The 25,000-nt window shown below is 40.1% G+C and overlaps 5 protein-coding genes across 5 annotated transcripts; 4 read left to right on the plus strand and 1 right to left on the minus strand.

Annotated features, from left to right (window-relative positions):
• The first annotated feature begins 8,056 nt into the window (after window positions 1-8,056).
• Window positions 8,057-10,444, plus strand: LOC137916903 (B2 bradykinin receptor-like). Its single transcript, XM_068759859.1, has 2 exons — window positions 8,057-8,076; window positions 9,403-10,444. Exons 1-2 carry the CDS (start codon window positions 8,057-8,059, stop codon window positions 10,442-10,444), a joined length of 1,062 nt encoding a protein of 353 aa, XP_068615960.1.
• Window positions 10,445-11,857: 1,413 nt separating this feature from the next.
• On the plus strand, window positions 11,858-12,871 carry LOC137916901 (B2 bradykinin receptor-like). Its single transcript, XM_068759858.1, has one exon. The coding sequence runs from the start codon at window positions 11,858-11,860 to the stop codon at window positions 12,869-12,871; it is 1,014 nt and encodes a 337-aa protein (XP_068615959.1).
• Window positions 12,872-14,371: 1,500 nt separating this feature from the next.
• Window positions 14,372-15,487, plus strand: LOC137916904 (B1 bradykinin receptor-like). Its single transcript, XM_068759860.1, has one exon. The coding sequence runs from the start codon at window positions 14,372-14,374 to the stop codon at window positions 15,485-15,487; it is 1,116 nt and encodes a 371-aa protein (XP_068615961.1).
• Window positions 15,488-17,392: 1,905 nt separating this feature from the next.
• Window positions 17,393-18,355, plus strand: LOC137916899 (psychosine receptor-like). Its single transcript, XM_068759856.1, has one exon. The coding sequence runs from the start codon at window positions 17,393-17,395 to the stop codon at window positions 18,353-18,355; it is 963 nt and encodes a 320-aa protein (XP_068615957.1).
• Window positions 18,356-20,358: 2,003 nt separating this feature from the next.
• On the minus strand, window positions 20,359-24,093 carry LOC137916900 (potassium channel subfamily K member 10-like). The gene is made up of 6 exons (XM_068759857.1): window positions 24,082-24,093; window positions 23,802-23,919; window positions 22,671-22,831; window positions 21,708-21,900; window positions 21,468-21,610; window positions 20,359-21,003 (listed from the first exon to the last, which is right to left on the minus strand). The coding sequence occupies exons 1-6, from the start codon at window positions 24,091-24,093 to the stop codon at window positions 20,359-20,361; spliced, it is 1,272 nt and encodes a 423-aa protein (XP_068615958.1).
• Window positions 24,094-25,000: the final 907 nt, after the last annotated feature.

The raw sequence follows: 25,000 nt of genomic DNA on the forward strand, positions 1-25,000 counted from the left end.
GATTGCTAGCCTGATCAAAGGCTGTACATCACCATCTTTATAATGCTTCACATTAACATGCCTGGAGCGGCAAAGCCAGACAATATAATAGAGGCAGTCTGTAACAGTGTGTAGGCTTGTCTTTGATTAAAATGTGTAAAGGATGATCATAACGCTGGATTTCTCAGAGTCTTCAGCAGCCTCACACGTGGCTTCAGTTCATTCATCAAGACAAATGGAAGCAGAAATTAAAACACAAACACAGCCAGTGTCATGGTAGAATAATTGAGCGTCCTGATTTGACATTAATGCCACTCTGATGGGCCTATGATTAAACCCATCCATCCATCTTCCAACCGCTTATCCGGGTCGCGGGGGGCAGCAGCCCAAGCAGGGAAGCCCAGACTTCCCTCTCCCCGGCCATTAAACCTCATTTTGGTATTATCACTGGGCTGCCTAATGAGAGGAGTGCAATCTCATCATCATGACTCCATAACTCTAAGCATGACTTCATAATGATTCTATGCCCACATCAAAGTGTGATTAGATGATGCTTGTTGGCTGATACCAACAATGTATATATGCAACAATTACATTATATATGACGTGTTATATTTTGTCAAACAACTACTTGTTTTTGGCCTCTTAACAAATGTAGACAGATGCTGATGGGATAAAAAAATGTTTTTAATAACTAAAGCAATTCAGCTCTGAATGTCTTCTATAATTACTTTATCTCTGTTGAAAACAGTTGTTGTTGTTGTTGTTGTAACCCTAATTGTTAGCCGTGCACTTGCAATTCTATTATACTTTGTTGTCTGCCAACCAACCAGAGACTGCTGTAATTATGAGCCTTCATTAGGCAATGCAATATTGCCCACCACTGGATTTGCAATGGACTTCATTAAACCAAATTTTTTGCCTTGTTGTTCTTGTTATTTTTAGTGGTCAAGGTGATACAAAAAGTACAGTTAGTAATCCATTACTCTACATAGATAACATATGATTTTCAAAAATATAATGCCCCTGACAGTCTGTGCTCACCAATCAGTATGATACACAATGAGCTGTAGCAATGGTGTGTTTTAAAATGTATCTGTTAGTATTGTCATTAGAAATATTTGTTTTGCTTTGAGGCCAAATATGAATCTGTTGACTGTGCTTTTACTTACCAGTAATTGAATGTGTTGTTGGGGGGAGTGAGACTGCCACAAGGCATTTTCTACATTTTGAGCAGGTGTTTAGTTAGCATTTCAGCCCTTGTCTGCACATCATGGTGTTGATATTTTTCCCCTACGGTGGGTTTTCCGGAGTCTGACATCAAGCACTGTCTCTGTGAACCATTTTAAAATGTCACTACAGTTTATATAAATGCCACATAAGGAGGAGGGGGTAAAAACAAAGCTTCCTCTGCAGACAATCACATGAATGCTACAACAAAATTTGGATTGCTTTGAAAGGTCAGACGTAGCTCAGGGCCTTTCATCAGGATTTGATCAGGGTCGCACAATACAGTTGTTCTTTAAAGTGTTGCTGGAGTTTTGTCCAATCCAAAGTAATTTATCTTTTCCCTGCAAGCTGTGTGCATGGCATCAATAGAGGGACGATAATCGAGATTGTGCTGGAGAGTTGATTGTTCAGTTTTCTGGTTTATAGAATTAGGTTGTTATCAGAATTAATAATGAGCTGTTCAATCACAGTGTTTCCTGCAACTAGAAGAAAAAGCTTGTTCTCATCAGATGAGGGATCCTGCTGGCCCACCACTGCCACAGGGAATTACGCTGCATGCATTGTCTGCAATCGGCTCTGACATTGTTTTTGATGCCAAGTGTTCAGCGCACAAGCAGAATAGAGTCTTATTCTCTAATTCAATGCATAAATGAGTGACTGTGAATTTCTGGGACGTGGTTTTTCCCATCACATGCAAACACACCTGCTAATGCTAATGATGCTGCTCATTATAGTTGCTTTTCTATCCAGTTTATGTCTTCGAAAGAGGAGCCCAAAGCAACGCCTACAGCTCAGACCAATTAGAACAATTAAAAAATAAACATTATCCACGTAAGAGGACTCCATCAGGATGAGTGTTAGCCGTGGGAAGAACTTAAATAACAATGTGGTACCTTATATAATGTTCCAATAATGAATTCCCTTTCAAAATTAACCATAATTGAAAGCTGATTACTTTCATAGAAACACCATTTGTTACGGCACAAGAAGAAGGCAGAAGTCGCATGTAATCCATTTCTGCATTAGCCCTTGCTTTCACCTAAGAGTCCCATTGTGGTGGTAAATAGAATGCCAATTGTGACAAGGAACACAGTGTCCTTAATGCAGTCCTGTGGGCTCCACCACCCCCTGGTGCTGCAGCAGTCTCAGAGTAAAATGCTTCATTACTGTTACTCCATGATGGGAGCTCAGCATCGCCTGTCATCCAAAAGGCAAGAGCCCTATTCTTTTGATTTAGTATTCCTGCAGAGTGGATGGCTGGGTCTGTCTTTCCCTTCTATTAGGCAGTAGGACAGACGAAGTATCTGTCTCTGCCTGTCATCTCGTGTAGAAAACATCCTCAGAAAGAGAGGGGGAATTTATGAGAGAGCTGCCCTTTGGACAAGACGGATGCCCACCTGTGCCCTGAGCGAAAGCGCCAACATATTGAGCTTGTTATTATTTTTCAGTTGAAACTACGGTAACTTTCTTATTATCGAGTGAGTTGTTGGAACAGATTTGCAGTAATTGAACTCTTCACATTGCAGTACTGGTCAAAACAAGAGTAGTCTATATGCTAGCAGCTCTGTTACATTATACTGAGGGGGGCGCCACTGTAATATAATTAAACCCAACAGCATCGTCAAGGTCTTTTCAAGAAACATCTCACTGATCATTGGTGGACTCCTGAGGATAAGACTCCCATCCTTCAACAGGACACAGCTCTGACACCAAGCCTGGATATTAGAATGCAGAACATACAGCTTGTCACCATGGAGACTGACATGCATCGCTCTGGTTGCCTGACGTGCCCATTCGCAGACAGAGCAGACATTTGCAGTGTCACTTACACAGTTGATGGCCGGAATTAAAGTGGGAACTGCTCCCGGGGGCTGATACGGGAACCGTGGAACTGGTAGCAAGAGCTGAGTAAAGAAACACAAAGACAGATTCACAGGCCAACAGAAGATGACAGGGTGATTAAAAAGACCGAAAACACAGGAGAATGTGGGGGAAGAGGTTCGGGATTAACAGTGTCCATTTCACTGTGTGGTGATGAATGTCTGGCAGGTGCTACTGATCTCTAGGTCAGTCTGAAACATGAACCAAAGGTGCGTTTCAATATGTCTTTCCTCGTTTTATCGTGTCTTATGACTGCAGTGCTATTTAGGATTCATGACAAGCCTTGAGATAATTTCTGTATGCTCATATTTACAGTCAAAGTTATGTACTTGAATAAGTTTCCACTCCACTTCTATGGCATTTCCAGGTTCTATATCTGGGACTGGAGCGTATCCTATGCTGGGTGAGAAGACAGGTCATCTGTTCTTTACAGTGCAGACACATACACTGACTATAGAGACAAACAACCATTGATTCACATTAAAACCTCCAGGCAGTATCCATTGCATGCCAATGTGATGTGTTTTATTCTAAACGTAAATAAAGTAAAATAATAGCAAGATAAATCTAATAAATTAATTCTATAAATGCTCTTTCGAAAGAGAACTGTCTGTCCGTACTCCTTCTGCAGTTCAATTTATGAGGCTTAAGGCAGTTTACATTTAATGCACTAGAGGGCACTACAGCAAATGGATGATGGCAGTAACTTTATATGCGTAAGTATAGATTCAAATATAGATTCAGTCCTCCCTGTAGAAGTGGGCTGCAGAGGCTTTGTAGGCAGGACTGCTACTAGTCTCCTCAGGGGCATGGGAATCCGGGGCCAGGCCCAACGGCAAATCATCAAAGCCCTGTCCAGTGCTGCTGAACAAGCAAGCCAGTGGCTCTGGATCAGGAGAAGAGACAACAGCTGGGCTCCAAAATGACAGAGACAACATCAGGGGGTATAGAAGGGGGTAAGGCAGAGGGGGGCACACCCGGGACGCCAGGTGTTGCTGCTGAACCCTCTTGAGGTGTCGTGGGCCTATTCAGTGAAACACCTATGATGGAGGGTGCCCACCTGATGACCCCAATGAAACCCTTAGCCCCTTCTATCCTGCCCTGTGATGACTATAATCCCTACCCATTTATCAAGGTAAAAAAGGATTGTAACATCCAGTCCCATTCCGGTATGCAGTCAGACAAGTTTGGCTCAGGGATGAGGATGCCCCTGCCGTGCAGAGTCCAGTGCACTTTGGGTAATAACACCATATCCTGTGTTTGTAAAACAAACTCATCCTCATTGGAAAATAATATATACTTTATCGATCTGAGCCTTGAATTAAGGCTGAAAATGTTTGCACCTATATTATTGTTTCCTCTTGTTTTTTTTGAGACAGGATTTTTTTCTGAAGGGTTCCCTTTTTAGAAAGGAAAAAAGTTTTTTTTGGAAAGAGAGGAGATGAGTCAGTGATGTGATGCAGGAATCCCTTCTGCTTGTTTTACTGACTGCCTTTGACAGTGCGGTGATTCTTACAGTCGTTGCCCAAGTCCCCGAGGCCAACGTTTGCAATGTAGTCTGTCAGTCAGCATCAGAGTGAAAGAGACAAAATATTCAAGCATCTACAACAAGACACGAGTCTGTTTATCTTAGATTGCATCTAGTTTAGAATTTTTTCAAGAACATTTGCGGAGGTTGTGTGACGAAGCAGATACTTCTGTGGAAATAAAAGATTAATATTTGCCTGACCACATTAACCAATAGAACCAAATGATAAAGTGACATGTATTTTCCCCGAATAGTTTCCATCTCACTCAGTTCTTCTTTTGAAACTGCAGCCAGATATGTAAGAGTTCAGCTTAGTCATTGCACAGACACAGTCAGTTCACCATAAATGGCAGATTTCCTGTTTTTTGTTTTTTTTTCTGTTCAAATTGTGCAGAAAAACTAAATTAGTCTTTAAACATATTTGGACTGCGGCTGAACACCAGTGCGTGACTGACTGTATTTTATAGTCTTGTGATGACTGGCACAATCCCACAAAAAGGGGATGTGAAAATAAATCCTATTTTTATTACCTCCTGTTTGATTTGCTTAATATCAGTTGCCTTTTTTTTTGAGACGTCAGGCATAGAAACTAAAGAACAAAAACATAAAAGGGAAGATCCAGATTGCTGTCCAAAACCTTATACTCTGCTATGCAAACACAACTAATTTTGTGAGCTGCGCAGCATTAAGAGCAGTGGTTGAACATCTCTTCAGTTTCTGATGAAATGGGTGTTTTCCACTGCAGTGAGAAAGTCGCATTAGTGGTTTGAGACAAATGCTGGGACGTCTCCCGGCGTCAGAGCCTGGGGATGGTTTGATTTCGTCTGTCTGCCACTCACCTCTCAACCGCCCTGATTCTGCCAGACAACAGACAAAGCAAAGCGTAAACTACACGAGTGGAAATGTGTTGGCTCAAAGCTGTGGGGAGTTATGAGTGGGATCAGTAGTAGAGCTCAAAACCTGGAAAATCCTTAAGAGCGGAGTTGAAGGAGACAGGAAATGAGCTGAATATTTTGCATTAGGAGTTGGAGTCTTGTCGCCCACTTGTCTCGACATTTAAAAAAATATATTTAGCTCTTCACACACTGAGACATAACAGCAGTGTTTTAGTCTGGGGTTTTTTAATTGCTCATTCCTTTTAGTTTGCTGTGATCAATCTACTTTATAGAATATCTATCAACTTGAAGGACGATCAGAGTGTCAAGGCTGTTAATACAATAAAAGCTTATTGGATCAGGCATATTGTTTTGAAGGATCATATTAGAACTTTTCTTTTACCTATCCCACAGCCATCAGATATTATTTGCTATGTTTTGAGAGTTCTTAAAGACTCTGGCATGAATGCCACCCCCCCCTTTTTTTTAAACGATTTCCATTCACAATTAGTAAGAACATTCTTCTTAAACCATATGGACAACCATCGGCATAAAGACAATACAGAAATAGACCTGAGAGACAATGATGAGAAAACCAGAGCTCACTGTCAAACCAGAAGACCAGAGCTGGAGGCTGGACCCAGAGAATGGTTCTTTTAAATGTTATGAAGACAGAAGAGAGAGCAACTGAAAGGCAGTCCAATGTGAAAATATTAAGAGTTGAAGCAGCCCAGATCCCAAACTAAGATAAATAGAATTTGATTGCAACATTTTTATACTTCAGTTGTTTGTGATATATTTCCCAGCTACTTTGTTGGCTTTGTTATTTTTTGGGTTTCCAGTTTCCCTTGTATTGTATTTGGTCCAAGGAAATATCTTGGGAAAGTGCTGCGGTACCGTGAATAAAATCATCAATCAAATAACAGTGATTTTGCCTCTTATCGCATCAGGAAACAAGGAAAGGGTGGATGAGGAAAGGAGGAAATCGCCCCATTACAGCATCAGGAAGTTTCATTAGGTTGCCGCTATTAGATTAACTACATGCTATCTGCTTCACCGTAGATACAGGGATCCCACCTGTTGGAGGTCACTTTGAGGTCAGTGCTCAGATTTCGCAGCTTTATGTAAAAACACCTCTGAGGCTTACATTTACAGAAAATCACGCAGTTCTTTATTTCACTGTTACACGACTTCAAGGAAGCTCACATTACGTTCACATACCCAAAGCGCCATATTTATACGAATATATTTGATTTAAAGCGCATTCTCATGAGGTTGCATCTCGCAAACACTCTTTCCTCAGATAAGACCTGATGTTCAGAGGCTTGAGCCAACTGAAATGGACACACAGGTCAACTTCAGCACAGTACACAAAATCGAATTACGACATTTGCCTATAAATCATAATTTGGCAGATGAGGAGCAGATTGGAGAGTCAGCGTCGACTGGGAACGATCTGAGTCACACAATGCAAGACTGCCAACAATCAGCTATTTCAGAATTCACCATTTCTTACGCATAAAATAAACCAAGAGAAGTACAAACACAAAGAATTCTTCTCTCACCAATGTCCACATGTGAAGAAGTCCTGTCTGGTGATTTTGGCACTGAAGAAGGAATAGGAACAATTGTGGAAGGTAGGCCATGTTTTCAATGCCTCTTGGTGGCTGACTGTATTACCTTGGATATCCTTTTGCTTTTAGGCTGTATATAGCAGCATTAACTTGCATAAATATTTTGCTTTAGTTTAACCGTGACAAAGTTGATCACTGTCCTTCTGATGCCTTAGTGCGACGTAACAGTAACAGTGAGCCTGAACAAAAGTTGCTTGTGTGATGCAACAGCTATCGTAGTGATCACCAGACAAATGGTAGAAACACACAAATGGCATTACAAAATCTGATCAGATGAGCAGAAAGAGTTCTGGATAACACGCTGAGAGTGTGTTTGTATCACACAGCCTGGTGTGATACAAACTGTGCTCTTTAGATGTTTAAATAAGATCTAGTTAGTCTAGTTGTATAGTTTAGTGTGCTTTTTTTTTTTAATCATCTGAAGTTTCATCCTGCAAAGCAACCCATTGCTTTGCAGAAAATAGTTTCTTTAGTATTCAGGTTAATTCAGAAAATATTTAACATTTTCAATAAAAAAGAAAAAGTATCCAAAAGTCTCCAGCGAGCAAAATAATACCTCAGAATATTTTACATAACATTAAATGAAAAGCTGCATTTAAAACATACTTTTTCAAAACACAGACTTGAGTGACTGTATGCATGTGTAACACATCTACAATCCCAGAGTGGTCATTATCTGAATTGAAAAAATACTCAAAGACCTGCTCAGCAGGATTTTATTTCAAAGTGTGAAGAAGAGGAAAAAAGGGACAAACAGGAGAGAGAGAAAAAAGAAAAGCATGTCGACTGAAGAATGACGTTTTGGCTGTTTAATTGCAGTTTCCTTTAAGAGTGCGAGTCACAGACAGACTTAGAGTAGAGTAAGGGAGGGAACAGGAGCAGTGCAACCAGACATCTGGACACATCACATCTGGACACAGTCACGAGAGATGACTCCTCAACCTACAAGGTATGGTATAAAACAGTTTCTTTATATATTTTTGTGTAGTACAAATTATCTGAGAAATAATCATATATGTACATAAGATGTGTGACCTTTTATAAATGCCAAGTATATATTATATATATAATATTTTACACATTCATTTTCCCCCTTATAATATAGATGGTATATTCTATCTGCAGTAGCATTAACAAACTTCTCTGACACGTTTCATGTCACCATCTTAACTTCCATCTCTATTGATTGTTGTTGATTATAAATGCGTTAAAAGTGTCCTCATATAAGATGAGTTTAGAAATGTAGTTGACTTTAAGGTGATTGTTCAGCGCAAAACTGATTACTGGAAAGTTAAGATGGTATCAGACAACTCCAGGGAAATTATGTTTAATAGAGCTCTGCTGCAATGGATGGCATCATGGCAAAACCTCCACCGCGTGCTTTCGAAACAGTTTTAAAGGAAATACTTTTATGATTGATGGGTGAAGATAAGGCTGTACATGAAAAAAAAGAAATTCAGGAAATAGTGATTGCAACAGCAATCTGATTTACAGGAAGGAGACGGGCACTTAAATACACCGCTGTGTTTTATGATTGGGTTTGGAGTTGGCCTGCAAAGCACTCAGCTATTGTAATGATCAGCTGATTGCAGGGGCTCAAATGCCACTGTAAATTGTTCAGTAATTTTGTTATAGTAGTACTATATGTTTTTTGCTGTTGTTGCGATAGAAAGCCCACTGCCTGAAAGGAATGGTGCAAGCAGAAAATATGTTAAACAAAAAAAGAAAAAAATAAGGCCATCTTGTAGCATGACCCTGTAATCAGCATTTCTGCAGTGGGCAAAGGCATGGCCAGTGTCGACAACAAATTACACAGCAGAACCACTTTTCCAAAAAATCACATCGAAATAGAAAGGAGTTACATCAATAAACAAAGGAAGGTCAATAGTTGAATATTGAAAAACTTAAATATCACTGGTTTTGTCGCCTGGAATATGGAAGCACACAGTGTATTTACTTCTTCACCATGCTGTTATTTAGCTTTTCTGCCAATTACGTGAACAAAAAAGTACTTGTTCAAATATTAAGAGGATCAGTATGATGCACCTGGCGTAACCTGTGGCGAAAATTGGGGACCTGGGTCCAGATCGAGATAGAGAGGAGACAAAAGAGTTAGATTGCATGAATTATAAATTATGATAAACCTCATTATGTGTTATGAGGTTCAATTAGCAGGCCACAGGTATATTTCTTTGCAAGGGAGCAGAAACATTTTTGCTTTTGCATAAAACATGAAAGGCCTTTTAATGTCAATTAATGTTTCATTTTCCCACAGCATTCCGAGTTTCGACACCACAGCTTTATACGCCGACCTCAACAGCACAAATGGCACTGAATGCCCTCGACCAGATGCCTGGAAGTGGCTCAATTCCAGTCAGCCAGTGTTCATCCTGCTCATCACCGTACTTGGAGTCATATTGAATGTGTTTGTCTTAATGGTTTTCTGCCTCCATAAGAAGGCCTGCACTGTGGCTGAGATCTACTTGGGCAACCTGGCTGCCGCCGACCTTGTTCTGGTGTCCTGTTTGCCTTTCTGGGCTGTCAACATATTCAATGATTTCAACTGGCCTTTTGGCCTGTTCCTATGCAAAGTCGTCAACCTGGGCATTAAGATGAACGCCCACTGCAGTGTCTATTTCCTGGTTATGGTTAGCATAGACCGTTATGTGGCACTAGTGTATACAATGTCTTATGGCAGGATGCGCAGGCCAAAATATGCCAAAATAAGCTGTCTGCTGATGTGGGGTTTTGGTATAATTCTGGGTATCCCCACGCTCATCTTTAGGAACATACAATATTTCCATCAGTATGGAATACATGCGTGTTTTCTGGATTACCAAAACCACACCATAGAGCTGCTTTGTGACGTGCTACTGATTGCTTTTAGCTTCATTATTCCCATTTCCGTCATCTCCTTTTGCACACTGAAAATTGTTCAGGCTTTGAAGATGCAGGCAATAGAGAGGATGAATGCTGAGAAGACCGAGCAAAGAGCCACCACCCTGGTCCTGGTGGTCCTTCTGGCATTCTTAATTTGCTGGGTGCCGTTCCACATAGTCACCGCACTGGACGTGCTGCTACGAAGCAAAGTCCTGGAAGGGTGTCACCTGAAGAACGTTCTAGAAATCTGCAACCAGATATTCACCTACTTGGCCTTCTCTAACTGCGTCCTCAACCCCATCCTCTACGTCATCGTGGGAAAGAACTTCCGGAAAAAGATTGCAGAAGTTTTTAAGCAGTTTGGCAATAAGAAAACTGGCTCTTCTGAATCCACTCGTTCAAATCAGTCATCCACAATGAGGATGACCGGCAATTAAACTATGACTTTCAAAAGCACTGTTCCCACCAACAAAAGAAAGGTGACTGTGGTGGATTCAATGATTTGTCTTGTGAGAATGTGTGCAATTCAAATGACAATATAAAGACACTAAATCATTCTTCCTCAAATGAAATATTGAGATTTTGGCTTGAGCAAATGTTCTCTCTTTTAAAAGGTGTTTAAAATTGTTAATACATTTGTTATTGTATTTAAAATATATTAAGTTATTATAAGTGACAAATCATAACCTGCATAACCTGGAGTTCTAACTTTATAACAGTTCCATCAGATATTTTGGTATTTTTAATGACCTGAATTTATGTAAATACTATTTTAATGTTCTGGCCTTTTGTATCTGAAAACTCAGATTATACGCAGTACCAGTATTTGTACATAACTATCAAATAAAACATGCATATGAGTAAATTATTATGAATATTGATTAATTTTAAACATTTTCTTTATTTCTGTTTACACCAGCACAAAAACCTAAAAGGGAGAGCGCCCAACAAACTGCTTGCAAAGTGTTTTTTGAGTGTTTCTGACTCATTGTCTGCTGAATTTAAAAACAGGAATCAGTCTAAGTGTTTCCACTGGTGACACACGACTTACAAGCGTGCTCCATTTTGTTGGCTGTATGAAAATAAGTTGGGCTAGTATACGTTTCTACCCACACCATTTAATGGCCTGATGTTGACTCAGTGTGGGCTGTGGGCAAGGTTACGCCCCTAGTTGTCTGCAAAACGAAGGCATGGCAGGCCAAACAGGAAACCTGTGTTAGGAGTGAGGCTTTACTGCCACTGCCAGGGCTGAAAATTGCTGTGGAACAAAAAACATGTAGGCAGACGGAGTTACTTCAAAATGTATTTGTTTCTATCTTTCAGGATTACGCAAAAACTAAATTTCCCATAATCTTTTTTCTTTTGTTTGCTGTCTGTCCTTTGTGTTACTTGAAAAACAAATTATTTCGACAGGTCCAGCAGCACAGCCTTCAAATCTTGGAAAATGAACTGTATCCATTATTTCTTAAAATCTAATCTGCACTATACACCCTGATCCTCATCAAAATGTATGTGTTTATGCATGTGTGAACTTGTGGCCTGGGTCAAACACAAACATGCCTCTTAGAGCATCTGTTGCCCAGACGCACCTCAGACAGCAGTGACACACCGGCATGTGTCTGCGCTGTCCAATAAAACATCATTATTCACACGCCATTAAATATATTATTCTTTCACACTTTCACACTGGAGCTCGGCTCGTGATGAAGGAACACATGCATTAAAAACATGTTTGCACAGCTAAAAGGTTTGCCTGATGTGCATCTGTTTGTTGAACACGCCCTTCTTTTTTTTACCTCTAAAAGGGATGTTACTGTCCTACAGCTTTCACAGTGATCAGTAGGGTTGTTATGGAGAAACCTGCAGGAGCTGAGACCGCCTGCAACCAAACAGATGCTTGGGATTGGGTTTACACCATGCAGCCTGCCTATATGTCCATCATCTGCGTTCTTGGAGTGATCGGCAACTCCTTCGTTCTCTGTGTGTTCTGCCTCCAGAAGTGGCAACGCTGCGTTGCTGAGATCTACCTCAGCAACTTGGCAATAGCCGATCTCCTCATGGTTTCATGCCTGCCGTTCTGGGTCGCAACCATTATCAACAAGTTCAACTGGACGTTTGGGGAGCGTATGTGCCAGCTGATCAACGTTGTCATTGGGATGAATTATTACTGCAGTGTGCTGTTCCTCACCCTTGTAAGCGTGGACCGATACTTGGCTCTAACCAGACCCCTGACCCAGAGGCGTACCTTCTGGGCACACAGGATTTGCCTTATTATCTGGATTGCTGGAATATTGCTCAGCTTCCCTGCTATCCTGTTCCGCTCTGTCAAGTTCTTCCCACAGTATGGAGTTCGCGCATGCTACATGGCATACCCCCATGAAGGTTGGAGGCTGCGCTACAACATGACTGTCAGCGTAGTGGGCTTTCTTATCCCTGTCCTGATTGTATCCTTCTGTAGTTTCCACATCATTAAAGCCCTTTGGGGAAGCCAGAAGTTAAGAAAAAGCAACAGAGGCAACGTGGAAGGCAAGGCTGCCCGCCTGGTTCTGGCCGCTCTTGCTGTGTTCATCCTCTGCTGGCTGCCGTACCAGATCCTGATCTTCTTGGATACCTTGGAGTATTATGAGCTCATCTCAGGTTGTACATGGGGGACTGTGTTGGACATTGGCACCCAATTGTCAACTTATCTGGGCTATGGTAACAGCTCGTTGAATCCTTTCCTGTATGTGATTGTGGGGAAGCACTTTAAAGAAAGGGCAAAGGAAGTGTTTGGACGCGTGTTCTGCAGGGGGAAATGGCAACGGGGGAAGTCCGGTCATTCCAACCTCAGCTCAACTAAAAAAACTGAGAACACCCAAATCTAAGCCAAATCTACATATACACAGAAAGGATTGAGCATGTCAAGTATATATATATCGTTCCTGTTGTTTTCTTAGCTAGCTTTCTTGAACTTCTTCACATCTTGAAATGGAATCTGATTATTTTTCCAACAAATTGTACCGAATGGAAAAAGCATTCAAGCGTTAGATCTATTATTGTTTATCACTTTGAAGCTGCAGTACTAAATTTAGAGCATCTAAGGTTGTCTTCAATAAAGCATCATGTGCAACTATTAGATGGACGGAGCCTTTTTTTTTCAGAAGAAAGCTGTTTATACAGGATGACATTTCCTTTACAAAAGTTCTCAATGTATCCCATGATCCACGTGAGCTTTCACCATAAAAGGCATTGGCTGCCTGCACCAACCCCAAGCATTTAAGATACTACCTCTTATTTAACACATAAAAGAAATACTACATATTTTGTTTGTTTGAATGCCATTTGATTTCAGCCACATGTGTTACTTGATACGGCTTGAGGTTGAGATCGGATTACACTTTTAAAGGCATGTGCATGAATCTGATTCCACTGCTTATTCAATTACACATTTAGAAATGATTGACTGTATAATTTTAATAAAGATTAATTAAAAGCTGTTTAAACAATAATCCTTTTAGCCTTGGATGGGTGCTGCATTAATAAGTAGCGCACACAAATGTATGTCTCTGTACTCCTTTTGAGCTTTAGGAATGTTAACATTCTCAAGACTACACTTGCTGGTTCGGTGTCAGACAAATGCTTTTCGAGCTAATAAATTATACTTTATTATATTATTATATATATATATAATATATATTATTATATATATTTATTATTTATCATTAGAAATTAAATTAAATGATATTTCTTGCACTTTTCTACTTTCAATCTCTTCATCTTTTCACCACCAGATTTAGCACACTGCATTCACAGTTTGTCTGTAATCTCATCTTGGAACAAATCTTGACTCTTTGATAAACACGTTGATATAGTGAAGTTCTTAGCCATGAGTGTGGAAGAATGCAGTTCTGTATACAAAAACGCCTGAAGCAGATCTTTCCTCCGACTTGCTGTGTACTCTGCCCGGGAGCCGAGTGTACACAGATTAGCGCCGTTCCAGACTTGTCCTTTTCTCTAGCATTTTGACCAGAGGAGGAACATTTCCAAGAAGCATACAGTAAGATCTTTTACCTTTTGTTTTGTTTCTTTTTTGTCCAGGAAAAACACAGCGCTGTTTTGATGATATCACTATTTATCATTTTGTAGATAGACGATTCGCTGTTCTGTTTCTATGAGTCTTGATCACCGGACATTCATGAACTTTTCCATACGCCGCTGTTAGCTAACATGTTTATGTATTTTATTGCATGTAAAGACATTCTGAACAAATTACGTCTTTTAATCTCCTTTTCAATAGCTGCTCCTCAGCACTTTGTGTTTGGATTTGAATATTGTAAATTGCATTCCACTGATACATTTTCGATTTGTATTTTCTTTCCTAGCCAATGGAGGTAATGAAGCCAATGAAGCTTTTATCTGTGATGAAACTGTCGTCTGAAAACACCAATGCTTCTCTTGCACCGAGTCCGTCAGAGGTACCACTTCCTGCAGAATGGGAGATGGTCTACACCATCATCCCCCCATACATCTTTACCTTATCCCTGTTGGGCCTCCTCTTCAACAGCTTCGTCCTGGGGGTTTACGTTGTCCACAAGGATCGACTGACTGTTGCAGAGATCTACCTGAGCAACCTGGCGCTGGCTGACTTTATTCTCCTGTGTGGCCTCCCCTTCTGGGCGATGAACATCCTCAACAACTTTAACTGGCCTTATGGGGAGCCCTTATGCAAACTGGTCAACTCTATCATCACCATCAACTACTACACCAGCAGCTACACCCTGGTCATGATTAGCGTTGACCGCTACCTTGCACTTGTGAAGACCATGAAAGCCAGATGGCTGAGAAGGACACTTTATGCCAAGGTGATCTGCTTCATCCTCTGGATATTTGGGCTCTTCTTGAGCGCAGCAACGTTGGTTCATAGAAAGGTGAAGTTCATCACGGCGTTTGGGACGATGTCCTGTATACTGGATTATAGTCATGGCAGCTCTTGGAAGTTTGGCCATCAGATTGTGATGAACATGGTGGGCTTTGTAATCCCTCTTCTGGTCATCGTTTTCAGCAGTGGGAACATCATCAAGGCTTTAGCTCGGAGGAAAGTGAGTGGAGGAGGATTCCACGATACCAATGACACTAAGGCGGTGATACTGGTGTACGCTGTCACACTAGTATTCTTCCTTTGTTGGGGTCCCTACCAGGTTTTCACCTTCCTCGACACTCTGTGTGATGCCAAAGTGTTGGACGAGGAGGCGTGGGATGACACTCTCAATACAGGGGGTCAAGTTTCTGTCTATTTGGCCTTTCTTAACAGTGCCCTGAACCCGTTGCTGTATGTCTTCTCAGGGCAGTACTTTAGGAGGAAACTTTGCTCTATCTACAGGAGGAAAAGGCGTCAGCGCAGAGGTTCAGATATGACAACATACCAACGCTCTATGCTGTCAACTTACGTTAACAGAACAGATCAAATCAAGAATGTGGTCATTGTAAATCAGCAGATGTGACTCTTGATGATGTTCTGAAATTCCACCGCTGCTCAGATATACTGTACAGAATTTAAGTCTCAAATTCCTAATTGCTAGGTCGATAATGCTGTTAAGCAGCATGATCGGGGCACTTGACACGTCTGTGGTGGAAGTAACAGAAGGAATTATAGCTAATGCACATACTATTTAGAGGAAATGGAAGCAGCTTGAGTATTTTCGGCCTTTATAAACACACTTCCGGACTCACATTATACAAATCTGCTGTTCTGTGGTCTTTCTATTTTATTGTTAAATTAAGAAAACAAAACCAGGCATTTGTGGAATGCTCTCTATTGCTTTTTCCTCCTATTTACCAAAAATGTCTGAATGACATTCTTTCTATTGTCAGTGTAATATTTAGCAGTTTAAAAATATCTATTATTATATGTATATATAAGGTAGGCATGTGCGACCGTTCATACGCCAGTGTATGAGTCTGTTGTACATGTATTCCTACAAGACATCTGTTTCCAGGGGTCTGTTATCTAAATCTAATAAGAAAAACAATCTTATTTGAGTCTAATTATTGTGAGGCTTTTTGTGGTCCTGTTTTAATCCTCGTGTCTAATCATGATCTGCCGTGATCAAACCAGTTCCCCAGTTTGCTAAACTTTTCAATCCATGGAATATTCTCGAGGTAGGGAAAATTAAAAATGGTATCGGCAAAAATATTTTCTCCAGCTCAAGAAAATCCACAGAGGGTTCTCTGAATTTTGACAGTTATTCAATTTAAGTTAATTTCCTTGGATGATCCAATGCTTCTTCTTGGAGTCAGTGGTAAAAAGGAGTCAGAGGAACAGAAGGGGAGCCACCAAACATAAGAATTCTACAAACTGTAAAGGATTAAATGCTCTGTCCTGCACCCCCAAGCCTTCTGTTTGCCGTCTATCCTTGCTTGCTTCGTCATTTGCTTGGTTGTTTCATCAATAACCCTGAAAGCCCTGCCTCCATGGCATGATTTGTGAAAGCGTTGCTGATACATGCGGGTTTGATGAACATTAAATATCTAGTTGACATTTTTTCTAACGTAGTTAAGCAACACTTCAAAATAAAGTTGTGAGATGTACAGTATACCCTATCATTATACATGTTATAATGTTTCATCGGGAGAGTTCAAAGACACTAGGAGTGTTCTTTGAAACTAATATGTATACAGGGATATTATATATTATGTGTGTGTGTTTTGGTGGAGTAGGCTCAATCATAACATAACTAGATTATGCAAACAATCACTCACACAGTGTTCCTTCTTCAACCAATAATCAGCATCTCATGTACCTGCTTGATGTTGACATACCAAACAAAGGGACAATCAGTCTCGCATAGACAGTTTGTAAATTAAAATCTGCCGCATCATCCACCAACACAAGTAGTTTGTTCTGCTGTGTCCTATAAAACAGTAAACGACACGAGGTAGCCAAGGACAACAATCAGGAGGCTGCTGACTCTTCCTGTTCCCTCCTGATTCAGCACAGAATGAAAACTACATCACTCCTCTGCCTCTGTTTTCATGTGTTCACATTACTTAGAATGGATGTGGAGCAGAGTCACGCCTGAATTAAGCGTAAGTAGACTTTCAGATGAATTAGATTTTCTGTAGCTTGAGTAGATTGATGCTTAAAGACTCGCTGTCTCGTGGAAAGGCTTTTGCCAGTAGCATGCAAAAAAATATTTGTTTGTGTACTTAAAAAAAACATGGTGTTGCATCATGTATCTAAAATGTAAAATAAAGCTGATTATCAGAATGCTGCATTACCAATATGGATTCTTTCGTGAGTTAATCTGCTACAAACTTATTTCCAAGTTGTACTAAAATGTACTACCTCTTGTTTTAAAGTAGTAACGTACTGTTGTCTTTGTTGTTTCTTTACAAGGTGTGAGCCTATGAACGCCACTTCTCCGATGGAAAATTTGTCGCTGGCCACCAATCTGTCAGAGTGTTACATGGTGGACAGCTCTTCCAGGAAGAAGCTGTTTCTGTTTTTCTATGTGGCTGTCATCATCCTGGCCATTCCACTCAACACCTTCTCACTCTACGTGGCCTGGCAGCACATCCGGCTGAAGAACGAGCTCGGCGTGTATCTATTCAACCTGGCCATAAGCGACCTGACCTATGCTATTGGACTCTCTCTGTGGCTTGACTTCCTCTGGAGAGGACTTTGGGCCCATGGAGGCTACGTTTGTATGCTGTCTATCAATATTCTTTTCACTAACTTTTACACCAGCGAAGCTCTCCTTTGCTGCATTGCTGTTAACCGCTACCTGGCAGTGGTTCATCCATTCAAGTTCTCTTTCTTAAGGAGAACTGGCACAACGACAGCAGTCAGCATTCTCATTTGGGTGGTGGTGATATGTTTCAATGCCACCACCATCACGTGGGAGGACACGTACTATGACAATGACAAGTTTTCATTGTGCTTTGAAATCCTACCAGTGTCAGAGAACTTAGCTCGGGTTAATGTAGCACGCTTCTTCATGGGCTTTATTGTTCCAGTTTTCCTGGTGGTTTTCTCCACCTGGAGGATCTTTGAGGGGGTGAAATCAAACCAGGCCACAGAAAGGCAGGAGCGTAAAAGGATCTCAAAGCTACTGGTGGCTGTTCTGCTCTGTCTGTTGCTCTGTTTCGGACCCATTCACGTTGCCATGCTTCTGCAATCTGTAGTAGAAGGTTGCAAGAATGCTACATGGCTCTTGCATTTAAACAAGATCGGCGGAGCTATCTCGAGCCTCAACTGCCTTGCAGACCCGCTGTTTTACTGCTTCATTACTAGAACAGGGAAGGCAAATGTCAATCAGGTTGTTCTCTTCTTCCAGGACAAGAAACGAAGCACTGATGAAAGTGTGTAAATTTAACACCGTGCAGGAATAAATAATGTTTAACCTTTGTGCTCAACTTATTCTTGGACATAAGTTAAGAATGAATTCCAGCGCAGATGTTGCTTCAAATGTAACACAGCTGCCAAATGTCAGAAAGGATAAAGCTGATGGGTTCTCTATTTCTCTTATTGTGAAACCAAAAATGCATTTGTCGCTCAAATATTTTCATTTCCTTGCCCAGATTATATTCCTAATGAACATAAAGTTCCTTCAAAATTAAACATGCTTCAACTGATTGTCACATGAATATCTGACTCCCTCTAGTGGACAGGAATATAAGTACAGCACTCTACACTGCAGACACAACAGGAATATTTCAAGTCTCTCCATTGAAGCCTTGTAGAGTTTGTGAGTTTTGATATAAGCCATAAATGGTGTCTCTTATTTGTATTTTGACAGCATTATCTATATTAATCTGAATCAGCAAGTGTAAGTATATGCAGACAAGCATGTGTTCCTGCACCTTAGACACAGGTGCATGAGAGACCATAAAAACATGGACATACAGGCCTTTAAAATGGATCTTAAAAGAATGCAGCACTGACCTTATAAAGAATAGTTACATACACAGAGGAGAGTTGCATTTTATGAGTGAGTATTTTTGGAGCAGAACAGATTATTATATTTCATCCCTTAGGTTATACCAATGACCACATTTTATATTTCTTTTGTCATGTTTATTATCTGGGAAAAGGCACTCACTACATTTAACTTTGTCTGCTCATAAAGTAAACTGTACACAACAAATGTTTGCTCAGAGGCCAAGATCAAGGAGCAGTTAATCATATTCATATTAGATCAATTAGATAAACTGCATACAAATACGACCTGTGTGTGTGATTTAGCTTTCATGGAAATTCATGGTAAGCATGCTCGTGATACATTTTTTTATTGTAATTGTGTAAAATTTAAAATGGGCATTAGGTGGTATTGTTTCTGAAATGCAGAGGAATTACAAAATGAAAAGTGATTGGTTGGTATAAAAAGAAGTTAATGGAATCATGCTTAAATACAAAATCAACAGCATCAAATGTATTAATTAAAAAGACCTTTAAGTAATCACAAGACATTTGTGATGAAGTGTAAAAGAGCATTTTGAAATTGTTTTCAACATTGCAAAGGATTTAATGGCCAAAGGTGATTAAATGCACCGGTATAAATGGCAAGTCAATTCCAGTGTTGATCTACAACTGAAAAAAACTTTGTCAGTCATTACTGAAATTCATGTATCCTTTCAAATAATGAAAATGCTATATTTCTTTTTCCTTGAAACAAAAAGAAGCATTATTATTATTATAGTAATGTCAATTTTTCATGTTAGTAACTTCTATGTTCACGTTGTAATTACCATGCACAGTCAGGGCGACTAGTTTAATTCAAGAGCTTTTAGTGTGCAGTAATTGATGCCCTTGGGCTTCATTTTCAAAGTCACGCACCATGTAGGAATAATTGTTGTCATCAAGATAAATGCTCGTATTGTCTCTTGATCCAGGAGAAACACAACCTCGCCCTCTCCATTCATTTATTATGGACGTCCTTTCGTAGCAGATCGGTGCTAAAAATAGCCACCAAAGCTATAGATAATGTTAATGCTTCTGAAGATGGATGATATGAAGCGTGCTCTCGGGAAGCTCTGCCAGGTTAAAAAAGAGATTCAACCTTAGCAGATAGTCGCTGACCCAGTATCTCCTCAGTGTGACTGCGCTGAAAGACAAAGAAACCGATCACGTTCTCACATAGCCTATTCTACAGTACCATCTGATATGAGGTATTTCTTTACTGCCTCTTCTGTCCATTCATTTTTGGCAACAATTTTCTTCCCATGGCTATGGCACAGCTATAGAATTTCCTCATAGCAGTTCCAATCTAAGGTTATGAAACAAAAAAGGCACATTTCTTGCCATCTCAAAGGACTCATCTTGCCCATGTCTCCTTTACTCTATTTGTCTCTCAAGTCCTCTTCCATTCAGGAACTAGTCATTCTCTCCATCCTTGACCTCAACTGGTACGAACCCATTCAACTTGCTGCGCTCCTTTGCGTACTGTGACAGGTTTGTCAGGCTGATGTTTCCTTCTTTTCTTTCTCCTCTCTCCTCATCCGGCTGCCCATCTTCTTCCTCAGCCCTCTCCTCACCCAGCATGGCACCGGAGTTGTTCATGCACACACTTGACCGACGTGCATCTTCAGGAATGTTCCTCCGCAGGTCACGATTCTTGTTGCGTCTGGCCAGCTTGGTGAGGGAACCAAAGCGCATATTGAAGAGATTCTCCTCTGAAGAAGACGCTGTCTGCTGAGATTGCTCATTGCTCTGATGGTCATAAGGCTCACATGCCCCCTTCAGCCTCAGGTTATTGAGCTTGGTGTCAATGCTCTCCTGGGAGGACGTCTTGAAGCGACCAGCATCCAGGCTGGCAAACAAAGCCCGCTTCTCTGGAGACAGCATGTCCAGAGAGTGAGCTCGCTGCTCCAGGCCAAGCTGACGGCGTTCCATGCTGCGGATGGTGGCGGCCCGCTGGAGTTTGTCATGGATCTCGACACTCAGGCGTCTGCGTGTTTCACGCAACTCTGCACGAACGTTTGCTTTCCATTCAACTGCATGAGCTTTAAACTCACCGACCTGTGATGACAGAGCAGTAAGAGAAAGACCAGGAACAAATAAGAAAAACATAAAAGTTATAAAACATGTCATTATAGAAAAAGCCCTGAAAATCAATGTATTAATCAACTATCAACAATGCTAAGGTCCTGCAAAAAGTATACTGGGGCAGAATTTTCAAATATCCTAGTTATTTTCATGCGAGTAAGAAAACATTTCTGTTTTCAGAAAACTTAAATATTTCCATTTTATCCCACCTGAGGTATTACTACACTGCAGTAGTAAATAAATTGTCAGTAAATCGGTCATGCTTCTGTCTGGATTTCTGAAAAGGATTGTCTAGAAAAACTTACACAATATCATCCTGCTTTTCAGATTTTTTATCACAAGGCCTAATCAATAATGAGAGGAAGCAGCAGGAGAGTGACCTTTCATTTCCCAGCTCTCTAATGCAATAAGGAGTTGTGTAATTGAATAAACCCCACCTCCTCTTTGGTCTTTTTGGACAGAACTCGAAGCCAGTCTCCAATCATACTGAGGATGGCAGCAAAGTACGCCAAACCCACCAAGATCCAGAACCACACCAGAGGCTTGTACCAACTTTTGTATTCAATCCTACTGTTTCCACCTGAAAGGGAAGGACAAATAAAAACATGGTCAAAACTAAGGCACACTAATAAAACTATTATTCTACACAATGTCTGGAAAAAAAGAAATGCCATTACCTGCCACATAGTCTCCTATCCCCACAGTGGTGAGAGTGATCACGACAAAGTAGATGGCCTCGAGTGTGGTCCAACCCTCAATGTATTTAAAGATGATGGCGGGGATGCTGACGAAAACGATGCAGCCAGCCAGGATGAACAGAATGGTGGACGTTACTCTGATCTTAGTCTGGCTGATCTGTTTGTGTTTTTGCTAAAAAAAAAAAAAAAATACAAATAGGAGACAAAGTTAGAAGTAAGACAATCAATTTATCTGTAGACACACAACTTTGATTGATGACATCAGCACCATTACGAACCACCACTTTCTTTACTTTCTGATGCCACTGCTCTCTCTCTCTCTCTCTCTCTCTCTCTCTGTCATCGTCACAGAAAATATGTTTTTCTAATTGATGTGATTTCTTCATCAAATAATCACTCTTAAATATTCTGTATCAACTTCTGCTGTTTGTTTGTTTGATCTAAAACAACGCTTTCACTCAGTAAACATTAATGAAACAATTGATCAGTTTGACCTGGAATAAGACCACATGTGTTTGGTTGGATCAAAGACTGTGTTCAAGGAGAGGTTTCTTTCTTACAATTTTAGTCTAGATTAAAATGATAAGTCCAAAAGTCCTAACTAAAGACAGTGTGAAACATTCTGTTTAAAAAAAAGAAGGGAAAAAAATACCTTTTTTATTTTTTCAGTTACAGTTTAGTTAGGATTGGATTTTTTGGTATCCTATAATTTTAGTAAATATAAAATGTTGTTGCCATTAGTGGCATGAAAACAAAAACAACAAAGTAGAAAAAGAAGAAAGAAAGCTAGCTTGATGCTAACTTAAATCTTGAAATAATGCTTTGCTTAATGATGTTTTATACTATTGTCTTGTTCATATTTATTATCCTTAAGAACGGAAAGGTACTACTACAAATAAATATAAAAATAAATAACAAATTATTGTGATAATTTCATCTCACCCTGAATATTTTCTCTACTCTCAAGATGCTTTTCACAAAGATCGTCCCCAGCTGGTCTCCAATGCCCGCCAACAAAAAGCCAAAGAGAGGGATGCCAAATATAGCATAAAGGATGCAGAAGATTTTCCCGCCTTGTGTGCTTGGAGCTATATTTCCATAACCTGTGGAAAGCAAAACATGAGAAAGGGAACAGAAACCAAAAGAAGCCATAAGAACCATGAGATTCAGGAAAAATTAAAGCAATGATTGTGAAAGAAGGCTGATAGAAGATGCTGAGGATGAGGCACAGGTGGTGAAGATGAAAAAAAGATGTTGTTATGCAATATAATCAATTACAACCCTTATATAATGTCTCCTAGTTCCTGTAGCAGGGGTCTTTAAGCTTAAAGACCAACAATAATTAGGTTCCCTTTGGTGGTAATTACATTTATTATGGTGATACAATGACAAGAGTTACAATGAAGATGCCAAGGAGACAGGGAAGGACAGCCTATTTGAACTAAGGCCTTCCATCTCAGTCTGTTATACACAGAATACTGACAAACAAATTTCCAATACTTTGTTTCTGCTGCAAAAGTTTCTGTGTTTTTCTCATTGTCTCACATCAAGAACAGTTTTATTGTTAATATTTTGCACATCATTTTATTTAAACTGATTTAAGCCTGTTATGTACCATATTTTATGATAATATATTGGACCAGCGATGCAACTAAAGTGAATGAACGTCACCTCTCAGTGACATATTAGCAAAGGACATATCCAGGATGATGATAATGGCCTGTATGCTGATGATGACAAATATTCACAGAGAAAGACAAAAACTGAAAATATGCAACTAAATTTAAGACTCTCATATTCAAAAGCCCTACAAAAAATACATGCGGCATGTATTGAAATAAAACAATTTGATATATAAGAAATTATTTTAAAACCAAACTTTTTTGGTTTTAAAAATCCCACTTGGCGCATCCAAGCCTTTCAAAAATTAAAGATTATTTATTGAATTTCCATTTATAAACTCGCTCTAAAATTAGTTATAACACATTTAATATTGTCAGTCGTCTTGACTGTGAACAGAAGCAGATTAAAATGAAATATGGATGGTTATGGGTGGACTATTTTAAACTTTACCTATGGTGGTGATGACAGTTCCTGCAAAGAAGAAGGCACTGCCCACGTCCCAGTAACTGGAGTTGTATGATGTGTTTCCAACAGGACTCACTCCCGCACTCACTGCATCTATAGCATGCTGGAGAGAGCATAGCATACAAGAATAATCATCAGGATTCTCATGCACAGTAGATAGCAGGTCATGATTGCATAAACTCCTTCAGATCTCCTGCCACTGACTGCATAACACTTATAAGGTACCTCATGAGGATTAATTGAGTCTGGCTTACCCCAGATCTACCTGGAAGGTCATGCTACCTGATAAAAGAGAATGAGAGAGGGCAGAAAAGAGCGCTAGAAAGATGCTCAACACCGTGTTGAAAAACACTTCAATCACGTCTTTCCTGATTGAACATTTTGCTGCTGAAATGTGTTTTTCTGTGGCCCTTTGAGTTGTTTTTGGGAGCCCACTGTCTCCGCAGCACGGGCTTCTGTGTTTATAATAAAAGTTATGCTTCACTATAAAATAGTCTCCTTTTTTAATAGGCATAGAAAAGAAATGATCGCTGAAAAACCGTACACCGGGGGGAGGAGAGCAAGTGAAGGTGACAACTGGATAAATATGCTGGTGCCAGCTGACCTTCTACCTCGGAGACTATGAATAACATTTGCGGTCCTACACAACTCAAATTTATTGTTGCACCATCCGCCCAAAGAAATATATAAGGAGGTAAAGAACAGTCTGATCTTTTTCAATGAAGACAGGAAAAAAAACAATTTGCTGTTTGGTCTGCACACAAACACACAAATAGTTGATGGCAAAGCTGTTGCCTTTGTGGACATGCATCCACATAAAGAGCCCAATCTGTTTAAGTTATTCATGTTTTTACAGTTCACAGTGACTACATTTAAACAGAATTTCACTTGCAGCAGAGATACTTGAATCTGTATTTCTTTGGTAACCCAGCTGTTATCCCTGTTCTCTTTGGTATGAAAACATTAAGATACCACAATATTCTGCATTTTCTGCATCATTATTGTTGTTATTCTCCCTCTGTGCTCCATTATGTAGCGGGCAATAAGAAGTTAATGTACTTGCATCTTTTTTTCCAATTTCCTCGTTTAATGCCTCTTCCTAAGATAGAGGCATTTATTTCTTGTCTCTGTGGGATTGCATGGTTTGAATCCTGTCTCTGGGTTCAAATACACACTGCTTATTT

The sequence above is a fragment of the Brachionichthys hirsutus genome, unplaced genomic scaffold, assembly GCF_040956055.1.
Source record: "Brachionichthys hirsutus isolate HB-005 unplaced genomic scaffold, CSIRO-AGI_Bhir_v1 contig_590, whole genome shotgun sequence".
Taxonomy (NCBI): Eukaryota; Metazoa; Chordata; class Actinopteri; order Lophiiformes; family Brachionichthyidae; genus Brachionichthys; species Brachionichthys hirsutus.